Genomic DNA, 16,855 nt, shown 5'->3' on the forward strand with positions numbered 1-16,855 from the left:
CAATGCTACAATCAGTGACATTTTGTAGACTGGGAGGGAGTGCTCACCTAGTAATACTATTAAAATCCTTCCATCTCCAGAGACCAAACACATTATCCATTGTATGCCTTGGTCTGATAGTGAAGTTCAAAGATTACAGTTAAAGTGAGGATGGGGAGAGAAATTGTGATACTGTGTGTGAGTCCACACACAAACACATGTAAACATAGAGAATCATAATAGTCAAGCAGTGATAAACAAAAACTCTAGAAGAAAGGTATATAACTTTAAAAAATACAAGTTAAATCAACACAAAGTTTTAGGTAGTAATATTTTTTTTACAGTGTCTTCATCAGTAAACAATTGTGTTTTGGTCGTAAAAAGTAATTTATTGAACAAACCATTCCCAATAAACTAAATTGTTTACACATTTCAGTCTATGTCAGCTTGCAACTAAGAAATGAAGAGGTAATGAAATATTATATTAAAAATTCAGGCTTCGTAGGAAATCTGGTCAGAATCCATTTAAACAACACTAGAGAGAGTGCCAAGCTCCTATGTAGTGAAAAGACAACTAGGCAACTAAATATTCTACAGATTATAGGGGTTTATTTAAATTTAATGATTAAAACTGTAATTTCATGTATTTAATCACAAATAACTGACAAAAACAGAACAAAATGTTGTCACTAGAGGATGGAGAGGCAATATAAGCAAATTAACAAAGTGGGGAATGATAAATAATCAAAGCAGAATTTCCTCTCAAACCTAAGGTAAGGAAAAACTTAAAGAACATAAGAATGGCCACACTAGGTCAGACCAATGGTCCATATAGCCCAGCATCCTGTCTTACGACAGTGGCCAATGCCAAGTTCTTCAGAGGGAATGAACAGAACAGGAAATTATTGAGTGATCCATCCCCGGTCATCCATTCCCAGCTTCTGGTAATCAGAGCCTAGGGACACCCAGAGCATGGGGTTGCATCCCTGAACATTTGGCTAATAGCTATTGATGGACCTATCCTCCATGAACTCATCTAGTTCTTTTTTGAACCCCATTACACTTTTTGCCTTCACAACATCCTCTGGCAACGAGTTCCACACATTGACTATGTGTTGTGTGAACAAATATTTCCTTTTGTTGTTTTAAACCTGCTGCCTTGGATGATCCCTGGTTCATTAGTTATGTGAAGGAGTAAATAATACTTCCTTATTCAATTTCTCTACACCAGTCACGATTTTATACACCTCTATCTTATCGTCATTTAGTCGTCTTTTTACCAAGCTGAAAAGTCCCAGTCTTTTTAATGTCTCCTCATTTGGAAGCTGTTTCACACCCTTAATAATTTTTGTTGCCCTTCTCTGCACCTTTTCCAATTATAAGATATCTTTTTTGAGATGGGGTAATCAGAACTGTACTCAGTATTCAAGGTGTGGGCATATCATAGATTTATATAGTGGCATGATGCTATATTCTGTCTTATTATCTAGCTCTTTCCTAACGGTTCCTAACATTGTTAGCTTTTTTGACTGTCATTGCACACTGAGAGATGTTTTCAGAGAACTATCCACAATGACTTCAAGATCTCTTTTCTTTCAGCAAAGAAGCTGGAGAGTTGAGTACAGCAAAGTGAATATGTAACCACAAAAGAAGTTCTAAGCCTCAGAACCTTGCATGATGAGCTACTAAAAATCCTTTACCAACAGCCTTAGTAGTGCATAGAATAGTACAATACTTTATTTAAAAATGAACAAAATCTGTCATCCAAATACTCTTGATCAAAATGGTGATGACTAATAATGGATTAACACAAAATCATAAATCATAGAAATGTAGGACTGGAAGGAACCTCGAGAAGCCATCATATCCAGTCCCTTGTGCTGAGGCAAGACCAAGTAAACCTAGACTATTTCTGACACATGTTCGTCCAACCTCTTCTTCAAAACTTCCTTTGAAAGCCTATTCCAGAGCTCAACTACCCTTACAGTTAGAAAGTTTTTCCTAATATCTAACCTAAATCTCCTTTGCTGCCGATTAAGCCCATTGCTTCTTGTCCTGCCTTTTATCACTCTTGTTGCTCTCCTGGGCTCTATCCAAATTTGTCCACATCTTTCCTAAAGTGGGGCACCCAGAACTGGACATATTACTCCAGATGAGGTCTTACCAGAGCTAAGTAGAATAAGACAGTTACCTTCCATGTCTTACATACGACACTCCTATTAATACACCCCAGAATGATATAACCCTTTTTCACAATTGCATCACATTTTTGACTCATTCAATTTATGACACCCTGTGAACCACAGATCCTTTTCAGCAATACTATCAGCTAGCCAGTTATTTCTCATTTTGTAGTTGTGCATTTGACTGTATTTTGCACTTGTCTTTAATGAATTTCACCTTGTAGATTTCAGACCAATTTTCCAATTTGTGAAGGTCATTTTGGATTCTAATCATTTCTCCAAAGTGCTTACAACTTCTCTCATCTTGGTGTGATCTGCAAATTTTATAAGCAAACTTTCCATTCCATTATCCAAGACATTTATGAAAATATTGAATAGTACCAGACCCAGGACTGACCCCCTATAGGAAGGGGGGGCCAACCTGAGCCGGAGAAGGAGCCAGAATTTACCAATGTACATTGCCAAAGAGCCACAGTAATACGTCAGCAGCCCCCCAGCAACTCCCGCCCGCCAGCAACCCCGCCGGTCAGCGCCTCCTGCCTGCCGCAATCAGCTGTTTCGCATGCGCAGGAGGCCTGTGGGGGTGGGGGAGGAGCAAGGCCATGGCAGGCTTGGGGAAGTGGTAGAGTGGGGGCAGTGCCTGGGGCAGAGCAGGGGGTTGAGTAGTGAGCACCCCCCGGCACACTGGAAAGTTAGCATCTGTAGCTCCAGCCCCGGAGTCAGCGCCTATGCAAGGAGCTGCATATTAACCTCTGAAGAGCCGCATGTGGCTCCAGAGCAACAGGTTGGCCACTCCTACCCTATAGGCCCCCACTAGATATCAGAGTGGTCAGGAAAATTCTGTTCATCTCTTGATAAACATTCTAAAGTCTGGATGCTGATCCAAAGCTCACTGAAGGGAGGGATAGCTCAGTGGTTTGAGCATTGGCCTGCTAAACCCAGGGTTGTGAGTTCAGTCCTTGAGGGGGCCATTTAGGGATTTGGGGCAAAATCAGTACTTGGTCCTGCTAGTGAAGGCAGGGGGCTGGACTCAATGACCTTTCAAGGTCCCTTCCAGTTCTAGGAGATAGGATATCTCCATTAATTTATTTATTTTTATTTAAGTCAATGAGAGTCTTTCCATTGACATCAGTGGTGGGCACAGGGCCCTCATAGCTCAGCTGAACCCTCCAGAAACATCACTCCCTGCTTCTCTAGTACCGCTATGAGCCTGAAAGAGTCCAGTCTGGATCAGGAGTCTTCAGCAGGTTAGTTCAAATTCCTTTTGGCCAACAGCACAAGCACATACCAGGGTCTAGAGGTGGGCTTTGTAGCTTATCCCGAAACAGCACGTGGCAGTTACAGCCCTGCTGCTGCCTATTTTAAATTCCATGAGCTCAAAAATCTTCTTCTTCATTAACTTTCACCTCAGAGGACAAAAGTATACCTTGGAATGCTCCAATTGTATTGTGGCGAGCCACTACAAGGGAAGCCCCAGAAATAATAGAAACTGTGAGGTCAGGAAGAAGAGTATAGACTGAAACAGAAGGTATGAGGTACAACAAACATTTAAATCAGCAAACACTCTAAATCTCAGAAGGATTGTTCTAAGGACAGAGAAAGTTTGCATAGTTCTAGTTCTCAGATAAAGTATTCAACTATCTCAACCTGTGGCAGAAATGAAAAACAAAAGTTGAAGATAAAACTGCATACCCGACAAGTCTAATGATTGTCAAAAATATAATCATTATGATCGGGAATGTCATTTTAGACTCCACACAATGAACCACAATAGCAATGGAAACGTAGTGGGGAAAACAAATCTAGTAAGATTCATGGTTGCATTCATGACATGTTAGCATTTATTGTATGATCACATAATAATTATTATTTCTAACCACAAAAAAACATCTTAGGATGCCCCAATGTTGTAGCTGCCTAATTCAAGTTTTATAAAAAATATACATTGAAAATCCCTGTAATTCACAAATTATGACATGATAAAAATGTATAAAACATAGAACTTTGATAAGCCACAAAAAGGTGGAAAATATTAATTTATGGAGGTTTAAACAGAGAGCCTTCAGGTGTCCTTTGGTGTCAAAAAATTCACTTGTTTTAAACAGGTATAGAACAAAATGGATTTTTTTCCCCTCTTCTAATGGACATTATAGTTCAAGCTATGTGCACACATGTACACAGGCTGGGACCTCATTATATGATGTTGTGCAATATAAAAGCCATATTCTAGTCAGCGTTATTCTGCATGCTGAGTCATATTTTTGCACTCTGGTTTCCAGCCTGCTACAGAGATTTGGCATTTTTTTTATTTTACTTTTTTACCTCTCAGAGATATTTTCAGCATATAATAATTGTGAAAAAACAAATTAGTCAATGTCTGCTAAAAGAAGGAAACCAAATGAAGGAGTCAACAGAAAGTTCCATTTGTTAAATGTCACTTGCGCATTATCAATGGCAAGACACTTACAACAGGAACAAGTTGTGGAAAATAAACATATTGCATTCACAAAAATAAGCTTGTGGGACTCGTAGTTTTTCAGATTTGCCAACTGGCACTATCAACAAGCCCTTTTCACATCTACAGACCTTGAACTTTTGGTTGATGTATTACAAGTTTAGAGCACTACAAGAGGAGAAAAGTTTTTCAATGGACAACAGGTGGTTAACAATATTACCAGGACATATTAAAAAAAGCTTAAAACTCTCACAACTCCTGTCATCTCCTGCACTGAAATGATTCATATACCACAGAGTCATTAGTCGCACTTACACAGTGCTGACGTTGGCGTACTTCATCTAGCATTCACCCATCTTATTGGCATACTTAATATTGCTCCATTAAATCTTTGATTTTTTAAATCTTGCTGCAAATGACAAACTTTTATGTTCGTACATACAATTATCAACTAAGCAAGCAGAGGGCAGTTTAGTGACTAATGTGTCAATATTATTCTGTTAGAACTGTGATTTAAAAGGTTTCAATTACAAGATCCCAATGTAAATGAGCCCCTTAATTTAATTTGCTGAACCATTTATGCCTCCAAGTTTGATGCGACAACTATTAGAGATGTTTGCTGATGCAGGCGCTTTCAAAAACTAAATCTCTGTTTCACTACCAGTGCTTCTTACATTTTGCCAAGTCCCACTTTCCCCTACAACACTCAATACTATTTGATTAATCTCGGAAATCATATTTTGCCCTTTTCTTCTACTCACCCCTCTTGCAGAAGTTAAATAAAAAGCTAATTTACAGGCGCTAAGTCAATAACTAATTATAGTTCCTCTCCATACCTGTTGCTATGGATATATCGTCTTATATTTTGTGCTTTCACAAGACCTTATTTCGGGGTATGGATTTTATTATTGCTTATGTGTGCTGAAATTGTTGAACAGTTTTAGCTTTGAGATGATTGCACACTTATAACATTCTCCATTATTTAATGACATCTTGATATAGCAAATATGTTATGGTTCAAAAAAAGAGACTATGGAGATGTTCCTTTTATCTATTTATGTTAACATCCATTTTTCACCCTCTCCCCATAGTAAGTCTTTCCCACCGCCATTAAACAAAATATCAGCTGTCTGTGAAACTAGCACATACTTAGGAAACACAAAATAGCAATTTCTAATTACAAAGTGTAAATTTTGGAGTAAACTGTGGTCTGGACAGTGACATTAGGATTTGTAGAGAAATGAAAATATCATCAAAATAGTATGGATAATCGATGTAGATGTCTGATGCTAATCAATTCATACTTTTGAACAGCTGTGAGAGTATGGCACCTTTTTTGCTTTTAATCAGAATTTGCCATAGCTATTACACACTTATTCAGTATTTAAGCTTTAAAATTGATTTCATCTGGGGCCAACTGGTATTCTGTTTAACTCCAATGTGTTTAAGTTAACAAGACAGATCTTAGCATTATGCAGATTCTGAAATTTGTCCTACTTATTGTTGAAACTTTTTCTACAGAAAATAATTATCCCTCACTTTAGAAAGCCATGAAGTACCGCAGATATACACACACACACACGCGAAAATAAGATTCCTGGCTTTTTCTTTTATGTCATATCTAATAAGACTATAACATATCACCATGTCATATCAGGTTTGTATTTATAATACTTTAATAGGATTTCAGTTTCTATTAATCAAAATATCCTCAAAAACTACCAGTATTTCCTATACTATTATTGTAAGAAAAAAATCTTTAACATTTCACTTTAAAAACTGTATCTGCTCTGTGACATTCTAAGTATGCTAAACTGTAAACTAGACCCAAATTGAACAAATTAAGAGAGAAGTGAATTTTCATCTCTGCAATATAATGCCATGTGCACATGAAAACCTTTTCATCTAGCGATTAAATTAAGATTTTGAGGAGTGGGTGAATTATAGGCCTCATGCTTGCATGTTGGTGCATGCACATTCATTAGGGCCATCATTTCAGAAAAATTCTGGGAGTGGGGGGCAAATCTGTGTCACCATCCTCACTTCCTTCTTCTCACTGAGGCTACAGCTGCTTGTGGGAGGTTAGGGGGCCGGTCTTACTCTCAAGGAGGGGGTGTGGTGGCCTGGCCCTATCCCAGAGAGATGGGAAGGGTGCAGGCCAGAAGAGGTGTCTCGCACATGGCTGGCCTGGTGCAGGGACCAGGCCTCTTTCCGCTCTTCTTAGACCTGGCCCAGGCCACTGCCGCTGCTACCCATCCAGCTAGTGGGAAGAGGCAGACGGTGTTGACAATGGCCTGCTCCCCAGTGGCTGCTGGAGGCCTGGGGGAGACACCACAGCACTGAGTGGTGAGGAACTATGAAAATGACGAGGGGAGGGAGGCAATTGCCTCCTCATTCCATAACAAATGATGTCCCTGATGCACATATCACAGCAGCAGAAGCATCTCAACAATCTTCAGGGGAGTTTAATGGATTCTCACTCCCATGTAAGAAGGCTCAGTGAGCCCTTTAGAGACTCGTGCTTTCTTGCTCTATGAAGCCTAAAGGGTGGAAGCTGGTTGCTGTCTGATCCCCGCTCCCACCCCATCCCTTTGGAGTAGCCTGTCTCCTCTCTTGATTTAACTGCACATTCATGTGTCTCCACTACCCCTTATAAAATCCTGCTGTGGGATCTTTAGTGGGAATAGTCTAGTGGCAGACACTCAAGTAGAGCCAGAACAAATATTTAATGAAATGGACATAATGTCACCAAAAAATACTACAGATGAAATAGGGTACAGTCTCATTTTAAGCAATGATGTGTATTTTTCACTGATGGTTATATTGTCAGCAAAAAAACTTTGATAAAATCACAACTTTCAAGTAAGTACATTCATATGCCCATTATCATGCATACATATTTCAGTTATATACTCAGATGCTGATCAGCTATTTGTTGGTTGAAACTTAATGCCACATTTCCATGGAGTACTTCATGTTTTAAATGCTAAGACAACTTAATCTTTTTAACAGCTATTCAAGTTGAAAGACAATGGTATATTTAACCATGGAGGTGGGGTTGAGGAAAGGATGTGATGAATGGTATTAGTTGCTTTTATAAACCTGTTAGCATTTTAAATGGCAAAGAAAGCCACTATCAGCAGTGGCATTTCCATATCTCATTTTCCTTCACAATATGACTTTATTTCAATGAACAGTATTAATTTTTAAATTAGACTATGTTTAAGATAGGATAATAATCTCTCTTAAGAATGCAATTTTTATGCAAGGAAAATAAAGTTCTTCCTAGATTATGTCTCAACTGAAGTGAAGGGGAAATACATTATTTTTCAGCTTTCATCAATTGGTAAAATGATTTAATCAGCCTGGAGATAGATTATTCTGGATTTCCTAAAATTTAATTATTAGGAAATAAAGCTATCACAGTGATGTTTTATACTAAAGTAAAATGCTAAATTTTTGACTAAACTATTTCCATTTTTGGCATACTGTAGTTTTATTAAAAAACAAGAGAAATAAAGGGTCAGCTAGGACCTTCTGTAGACCTGCACATATTTTAAGTACTAAGGAACTGATCCTTACAAATAATTTAGGCATACCTTTGCTCACGTGAGCAGACTTCAATGGGACTACTCAGAGGAGTAAAGTCATGTACTTGTCTAAGGTCCTGATTCACAGAATATTTAGACACATGCTTAAAGTTGTGCACTTGATTAAGTACTTGGCTAAATTGAAAACATAATTACATTTTTTCTCTATTTATAAAATATGCTGCAATGTAACCTTTAAAAGAACCTAAACTATAATATAGCAGCTTCCTAACTATGCCCAGAAAAATGAATGGGAGCCCTCAAACAATTTGTGTACATTAGAAGTATTACCCTGCGGTTATCTGGGATAATTTTTAAATACTTCCAAACCACAAAAGATCTTATGGATTGTCTTTTCATTTTAAAAGGTCTAACTAATGGATTTAATTTCAACTGCGCCTATGAGAACAAGCTGTGCAGATATCATTTCACAAACAAGTTTTCAAAGCATACAAGATTAAATCCATATGCTGCTGAGATGAAGCACAATAAAGCATCACTGAGATAATCTATAGTTAAAATGATGGTGTATGACTTATGATTAAGCTTCATTACCTGCAGAGCAAGGGGCTTCCATCTCATATTTTTCAGTAAAGCTGGTGCTGAGGTAAGCATGCTCTGAGGTCGCTTTTTCAAAGTTAAGATAACACCACTCGGATCCTCTCGTAGTGCATTCACCAAATTTTTCAACTGCCACCCCACCTGGTAACCAGCAAAATCATTACAATAAAATTGAGGTACAGTATTCAAGAGGTAATGTTCCCTTCTTAATAACAACATAATAGGTTTGTGTATATATATATATTTTAGAAGATTAACTCTGCAAAACTGTCAAAATCTAAATTACAGTATTAGAAAACATGCCAACTAAAAATAATACTTATTACAGTACACTAAAATGGGTATGTACCATTTCAGCTATTAGAATGACTAAACTACTGCTCCTCCATCCAAAACACACAGTTTAATCTCATTGTGATTTTTAAACTAATTATATCTGAACACTGATGTATTTCCTTAGAGGTTAAAGGGTTAAAAGGACCTAGCTTCTATCTCATACAGTCTAACCCAGAGTAACATAATTTAACTGCACATCTTATGCTTCATAATTACTGTAAACTCTACTAAATATATGTTGCCATACCTCTACTCTTTAAAAATGCTAATATTATACTATTAATATTACTGTAAACACCATTAAAATATTACTATTTCAGGCAGATGCAAGCATAACAGGGTTCAGTTAAGACTTCTATTCTTTACAATGCTATAAAATAAATTTAAAAGCCTAGTTAATTTAAACACCACAGCTTTTGAAATTTTATTCTAAATAATTTCATCCATTTAAATTACAATTAATAAATGAAATGTAATCTAGCTACTGTACTTGAACATCAGTCCAAAAATAAAATTTCCCATTTACATTACAGTACTTTGCAAATATTGTGAAATATGGCACTTGAGTGTGAAAAGACTAATTATCCTTTTCTTCTAAATACTTGGTAGAATTTTTTGGAATAATTTGTTGTATGTAGCTTTTGAAAAAAGGAAAGTTGTTATGGTACACAACTTGAGTAAGCTTTTCAAAAGTGACTAATGCTAGATTTTAGATTGCCAGTATGGAACACCTTAAAGATATCTGATTTTCAGAGAGCAAGCCCTCAGTGTATTCTTAAAAAAAATAAAAATAAAAAAAAATCAGGCCCCGTTAAGGTGTCTCAGATTGACCGCCTAAAAGCTGACGTACCCAAAATCACAAGTCACTTGAAAATCTTAGCCTGTGTGTTTAGAAAGCTATTCATTTTAACATATTTTACATCCCTAAGTGTCTCTCATTTTCTCATTTTAAACATTAATAACTATGTTTTCTCCTAACTTTAAAGGATCATGATTAAAAACATTCTTAATTTTGTTCTTTTTACAAGAAAATTTTCTAACTGGTATATGAAATTTCCAAACCTATGAAGTAAATACACATAGTACAATGCTACCTATAGCATGCTGCTACTTATGGAAGGATAAGATGGAAAAATATCAAGAAGTGGAGCATTGATGTTGTCCTTCATTAGTCTAGTATAGCAGTGAAACACATCTGTATGTGGTTTCCCTTTCACTTCAAGGAATTTACTCTTGGGTGCATGAGAACAAACTCAGATTTACTGCAAAACTGGTAACCAAATTTATGCTGCCAAGAAATTAAGTCTAATGTAAGATTCTCAAAATATACATATTATTTGGCTTGTTCAGCCTTTATGCCAAATCATACATTGATTTTTCCAATCACCAATTATTTTCAGAGTTGCTGATTGGCATATCGATCAAAGTCAGCAATAGTGCCTGTGTCAATAGTCTTGAGGCACAGGAAGGCTGCCATCATCATTCTTCAAGTGCTACAGTGAACCTAGTCATCCTTTCTCAGTACAGCAAAATGCATTGCATGAAATGTTAAATTCTCATCTTCTCTCCACCAAGGTGTGTTAGTATAGTATATCAATGTAAACAGGGAAGCAGAACACTGACAAAATTGCTCCTATGGAATCCCTTCTGGACTCCACACTGGACTTTTAAGCGTGGCTGGAACTTTATATATATATATATATATATATATATATAAAAGGTACACACACACACACACACACACACACACGCACACACACACACCCCTTCACATATGTCCTTTCCCAGTATTTTTCAATCCAAAACCACCACTCATTTTGCTATAGTACTTTGAATAAAACTACACATATTCATTCATCAAGTTTTGTAGAATACATTCACCATCTTGCCATAGTCTCCAGCTTACTTTAATAATATGTGTAGCAACTAGAAGGTTACCGAATAAAATTTAAAACGTTTGGTTCTGAGTACTACTATCTTAAGAAAAACCACTTTGTGTGTCCATAATGGTGCTTTCTGATTCACATGGATGTGTTCAACATTTTGTGAGTTTTTAAGGACCAAGGAAAGTTACCACCTTGAATATACCTATAATTTCATTCTCTTTTATGCTGCCAGAAAGACTGAATTAAAATTCTCACTTGTTAAACACCCTCTGTCTATATGTAACCCACTGTTCATTTTAATTCTATAACAGTGTACATCAACTGAAAAGATTTCTGTGAAGGAATCCTGGTGCAGAATAAAGCAAAACTAAGAGTCTTGAAGAGGACGATATGGTGCAAGTTACAGAGTTATGGCAGTAATGCAGGATTCTTGTCATATAAGTTAGAATGAGGTTGCGTGAGAGTATCATGCCTTGTGCTTTAATTCCATCCCCTTTCTAAATATAACAAGCAGAAAGATATATTAACTGATTTTTTGGTTATGCTGACAGGTTTTTAAAAACTACTTAATGTACATTTTCAAACTATGCTGAGATGAACACTGTCCTGCCTTTCCTGGGGTACTTTCAAATAAATGGAAGGTTCTCTAACCTTTGAGTGAGAGTTGTGGAGATTAAAGAAGAACACTGAAAATTATTAGGATTTGTACATTCCAATTTAGATTCTCTGCGGCAAAAACAATTTTAGTTGACTAAGATCTTTCCAATGAAAAATTAGCTATAATCTTCAAATGAAGTCCACCTTCCACTTTCATTGATGCCCTCGTAAGAATCTCATTTCTGGACCAGTCAGCCTCAGACTGTTTCATCTCTCTTGAATAGGAAATACTAAGATTCTTGAGGGAACAAGACAGCTATCAGATTGGCAAGGATAGATTAAGGGAAACTGCTACTCAGCACTGATGATCTCTGGGAAGCATAAACAAACCAATGATCATTGTAAGACCCCAGCAAAACAGAATAAAACAGAAGTATCAATACAAACTGAACAATAGATTTAATTTTATTTTAGTGGAGGAGGGGGCGATTAAATGTAGGAAGTGAAGGGGAAGCATGCCTGAAACTGAAAAATGTCAGAACAAGCTATTCTAAAGGCACTGGATTAAAGCCCTCTTCCAAGTAAACTAAATTTATCTTCCAGGAGCTCTCTTCAAGAGCTCCCTGCTACTATCACCCCCAGCAATTCCCAATCCCCCCCTTTAAGACTTCAGACTTTCAACACCCCTAGGAGGACAAGACAGGAGGGTAACTTGGCTACTTGTAGTCGAGCCTTTCTTTGTGTGACACAGTACACGTTTTGTCATCAAAACTGCTTTGTTCTTTTGATCCTGCTGTTGAGAGAGGCTGGATTGTGTCTTGCAAGGCCTGCCCAAATTCCAAGTAGCTATTCTCCTACTTCATACAAAGCTAGCTGATTTGTTGCCAAAATTGCTGTTTACTGTTATTCGCATTTATTCACGTGGGGAACTGTGTGAGCAAGACAAGTCACCTTACATTAGACAGGAGAACTAGCTGTCAGTCAAACCACTGAGTACATGTGTACGAACACTGGATGGGTCAAATTTCAGGTGATACTATTGGGACCCTAGTATCTTCGCCCACAGTAGATAATCACATCAGGGAGAGGCAAAGTCTAGCCCATATGACATAATGCCTTTGTACTTTCTGTTTCCCCATCTATGATATACCATCTCCTTGGTAAAGAAATTTGAATTCCTTAGATAAAATATGTTTCTAATTGCTTCAAGGAAAGAATTAGAAAAGTAAATGAAAAGCAGTCACAAGTATTACAATTGTCTCCAAAATTCTGTATAAAGAAGCTCCTTCCAAATTGCCCTAACACACGCAAACCCATGTACCAAAAAGAGGCACTTCAGTGCTAATTATTCTGTGGGCTGCATGAGGAGGAACATATATGTATTTCTAGCAAGATGATTCACTGACCACCTAAATTAAATTCAAGGCCATTTATTTCTAAATTTTCACCACTATACAACACTAAACTGATTCTGTTTCAGTTTGTCTTGTTTTGTTGATCTTGAGGTAAACAACAAATCCAATCTGGACACCCAATGTTGCTATATGCAAGGTTATGCAAGAATTTCCAGTTTTCATTTTATTATCAGACAAATAATTTTAAAGGATATAAAATTACACAATATTTTACAAAATAAGCACAGTGTGGCAAAGTTATGTTTGAGCTTTCAAACTCAGCACTGAATTTCCTGATTTCTAAATATTGCATTAATACTAGCTTCTTGGATGGAATTTCAAAATGCATTAATAAAAGTCAGCTAGTCAACATGTAGGATTTGACCAAAGAGCAGGAGTAATTTACAAAGCAACAATGTTTTTAGACTACCATATTTAATGCATTTTTTTAATCTTAAATTCTGTGGATTATCCCATGTTCTGTAAAGAGGAAGAATAAACAAAACCAACAAAAGAGACACCAAGGTTTTAGTACTTAGTTAAGCATTCAAGGAAAGGAGAATTTCATTTACAGCAAACTCCTTTATTTGAATCCTGTTGAAGGGTTCAGAGCAGGTTTTGTTTGGATGGGATTGCTTGGGTTTATTTTAACACATAGTATTTTAACTCATGATATGATTTAAGAGGCCTACCTGTCCACTTTTAAAACTTAAGATTAATATAAGTAATTTAAAATAATTTACAACATCAATTTTTTCAACGTGATCTAATCACGGCAGGTCTTTTTAGTTGCAGGCTGACCCCATTGTTTCATTTTGCTAAGTAGAATGCATGTTACCTCTGACTCAGGACGCATTACTCACGTTATAGTTGATTATCTAGAGGTAGAGCCTGTAATGACAGAGACACATAGATCTTTAAGGATAACAAGAACTACAGCTCCAACAAACTCTCCTCTTTGGTATGTGAACCTTGCTTGTAGTAGGTATATTTGGGTTATAGCGTCACCACAGTCTAAATTAATATTTTTATTCTGAATTCCTATTTTCAGTTGCTGTTAAAATTTGATAAAACATTTTTTTTTAGTTTGGTCTTAGCCCAGAGACTTTTTTTCACCTCAGAAAGTTAGCAAAATCTTAAATTGTCTGGATATGAAAAATACTCTGTACCCTGATCATTTAAAAATAGCTTTGTTTAAAATCTTCACATTTGGCATGCATGCAAGAAGAGACTTCCTTAAAGCTTAGCACACTGTGGATACTACAGAAAATAAATAATAGTGCAAACAATTCCTACAAAATCTTCTCTGAGGTTTCGCCTCTTTATGCCACTTTAGGAAAATTGATATTAGCAGCCCTCTTTTCTTTATCTCCTTTCCTAAAGTAAAACGGGAGAGAGTCTAACTACTCCCTTGCCCTTTATCATGGCAAATCAAATTATCTGTGGGGCAAAGGACTGCCAGTCTTCTAATCCCTCTTCCCTCCATCCTTCTGGCATTTTGAAAGAGTTGTGGACTGGGGCTGATTTTCTGCTCCTTTAGAGTGCCAGATGGTAAACCAGCTCCACATCCTCAAAAAGCTATGTCAGCACCTTCTGAAGCACCTGTTCTCATGCATAGTACTGCAGGGCAGCCAGGGCATCTCCACAAAAACATTTACAGGCTCAGCAGAAATGCGAGGACCCAAGTGGAGCATTTTTAGGGATGCCACAGGATATAGGCAGATGACAGCACTGAATTACCTAAAGTTCCAGAAATTCAGCAAGAATATCTCAAACAACAGAGGCATATGAGCTGTTGCATTTTTTTAAAAAAAATTGGTAGTCTTATTCACATTACAACATTTATTGGCTGGAGGTTGGAGTTAGGGCAGGGATACAGTGCTCAGATAAAATGGATTGGTAAAGGATTTAAAGGAGGTATTCTTTAAAGGAGCAAAAATGGGGAGCTTTGGGACTCCTAAAATTGACATGATAGGAAGCCAACCCCATCCCTCCTACATAGCCTTCCCCCTAAACCCTTATTCGAGCGGGTGGGGATAGTGAGGTCCCAGCAGCAAGTTGGCTGGGGACCAGGATAGGTAAGGGGGAGGTATATATATATATATATATACAGAAGCCTCCCAGGTATATATCAAAATGATCATGGAATTAACTGCACTATACACTTTTATCTGCTGCGTACTCCCAGATATTTAAGAATAAAGTTGTAGCCTAATTAAACCTCATTGAGAGTCTCCTGTCCTTCTTCCAACATAGATATACTTAGTCTGGCTAAGGAAGAGGGTTAGCAGTAATCAATGCCTCCATGATGGGAGGACTATATTTTTTGCATTTATGTTAACTCGTTACTAATCTACAGAAAAAGAAAAACTGGTGATGTCATTAGATTTTTGGAGGAAAGTAATATTTTCCTGCTAAATATAAACTGTAAGGCAGTGGTGGGCAACCTGCAGCCCATGGGCCACACGCTGGCGGGCCACGAGATAGTTGGTTTATATTGACTGTCCGCAGGCACGGCCGACAGCCCATTGGCCAGGAACGGCAAACAGCAGCCACTGGGAGCTGCAAGTAGCCGTGCCTGTGGATGGTTAATGTAAGCAAACTGTCTCACGGCCCGCCAGTGGATTACCCTGATGGGCCACGGGTTGCCCACCACTGCTGTAAGGCCTTCTATACTGTTTTCCTGCTTAGCAAACATGCTGATTCTACCAAAAGATTTAATTAAAACCTATTGTTGAAGGAAATCAAAGCGCTTATGTTACTAACTTTCTTTAATTTTGCTTGTGACTGATCAAAAGACTTCCTTCAATATTTGTGAGCTTATAAATAAAAAGAAAAACTATTTATGTGGTGGAGGGAAGGGCTCCATTCACACAAATAGTTTTCAGTTATTTACGCAATTCAAAAACTCTTTAACAAATTATCTTAATGGTCAGATTGCTCTCCTCACAATGAATAAAAAATTAATAAATAATTATGCATGAAACATTACATTGCATCTATGAAATTATTACCCAAATAATTAGTAACCTGCTGCTGAGTTAAAATGGTCTGATGTACAGTCATCCGGGTGGTAAAACAAAACAAAAAGAAAGCATTTTTATTCTGCCAACGGTTGGGTTGATAACATGACCTTAAACTATCTACATGAGGTTGGTAAATAAGCAGACTGACTTCCCTAAAAGAGGTCAGAAGGGAAGGATATCAGCTGGCAGTCATGTGAAAATCTAGAAAGAATGAAGCAAACAATAGGTTTACCTTTCCTCCCTCCATCCCTTCTGAAGACACTGGAAAAGAATAGAATGCTTCAGGACTACCTCCTCCAGAATACATTATAGGGTTGGGAAGGGGCGGCTGCCTAAAGTTTAAAGAAGCATCAACAGATTCCATATTCTGATTTTTTTCAGGTTAGCTCGTCACCAGTAATGAATAATAAATACTCCACACTTCTATAATTTTTTTTTATCCAAACATCTATGCTTATACACCCTGTGATTCTGAATGAGGAATACATCACTTGCCCTACATGAAGAAGTTTGACTTTGAAATAATGTTAAATATGATTTTAAAAGTCCCACTACACATGCACAGTGTTAATTTTATTATTAAATCTAATCATAACCAAAAGAGTGATGGCCTCAAATAACACCACCACACCAACATAGCTTGCATATAAACTATATTGAAGTAGATCACATCTTTTGTTTGATAATCTCCTAGTGCTTTATAAACATTTGTTAATTAAATATCATTACGCTTTTGTGAAGTAAGCATTGTTATGCTCATTTTACAAATGGGTAAACCAAAGTACAGAGAAATTAAGTGACTTTCCCAAGGGGGGACACAGTCATGAGTAGAGCTGATAATAGAATCC

General features: G+C 37.1%; 1 protein-coding gene across 6 annotated transcripts in view; it reads right to left on the reverse strand.

The window, feature by feature from the left end:
* Positions 1 to 16,855, reverse strand: part of CNKSR2 (connector enhancer of kinase suppressor of Ras 2) — a 355,628-nt gene that overhangs the window by 141,131 nt on the left and 197,642 nt on the right. For 4 of the 6 annotated variants that reach the window (XM_054006250.1, XM_054006241.1, XM_054006284.1 and 1 more), the window contains one exon: positions 8,763 to 8,909. The exons of the other annotated variants lie outside the window; for them this stretch is intronic. In XM_054006250.1, coding sequence (XP_053862225.1) covers positions 8,763 to 8,909 — 147 coding nt within the window. The remainder of the gene's footprint in view (positions 1 to 8,762; positions 8,910 to 16,855) is intronic. 6 annotated transcript variants of the gene reach the window in all.

This window comes from Malaclemys terrapin, chromosome 1, assembly GCF_027887155.1.
Source record: "Malaclemys terrapin pileata isolate rMalTer1 chromosome 1, rMalTer1.hap1, whole genome shotgun sequence".
Classification (NCBI taxonomy): domain Eukaryota; kingdom Metazoa; phylum Chordata; order Testudines; family Emydidae; genus Malaclemys; species Malaclemys terrapin.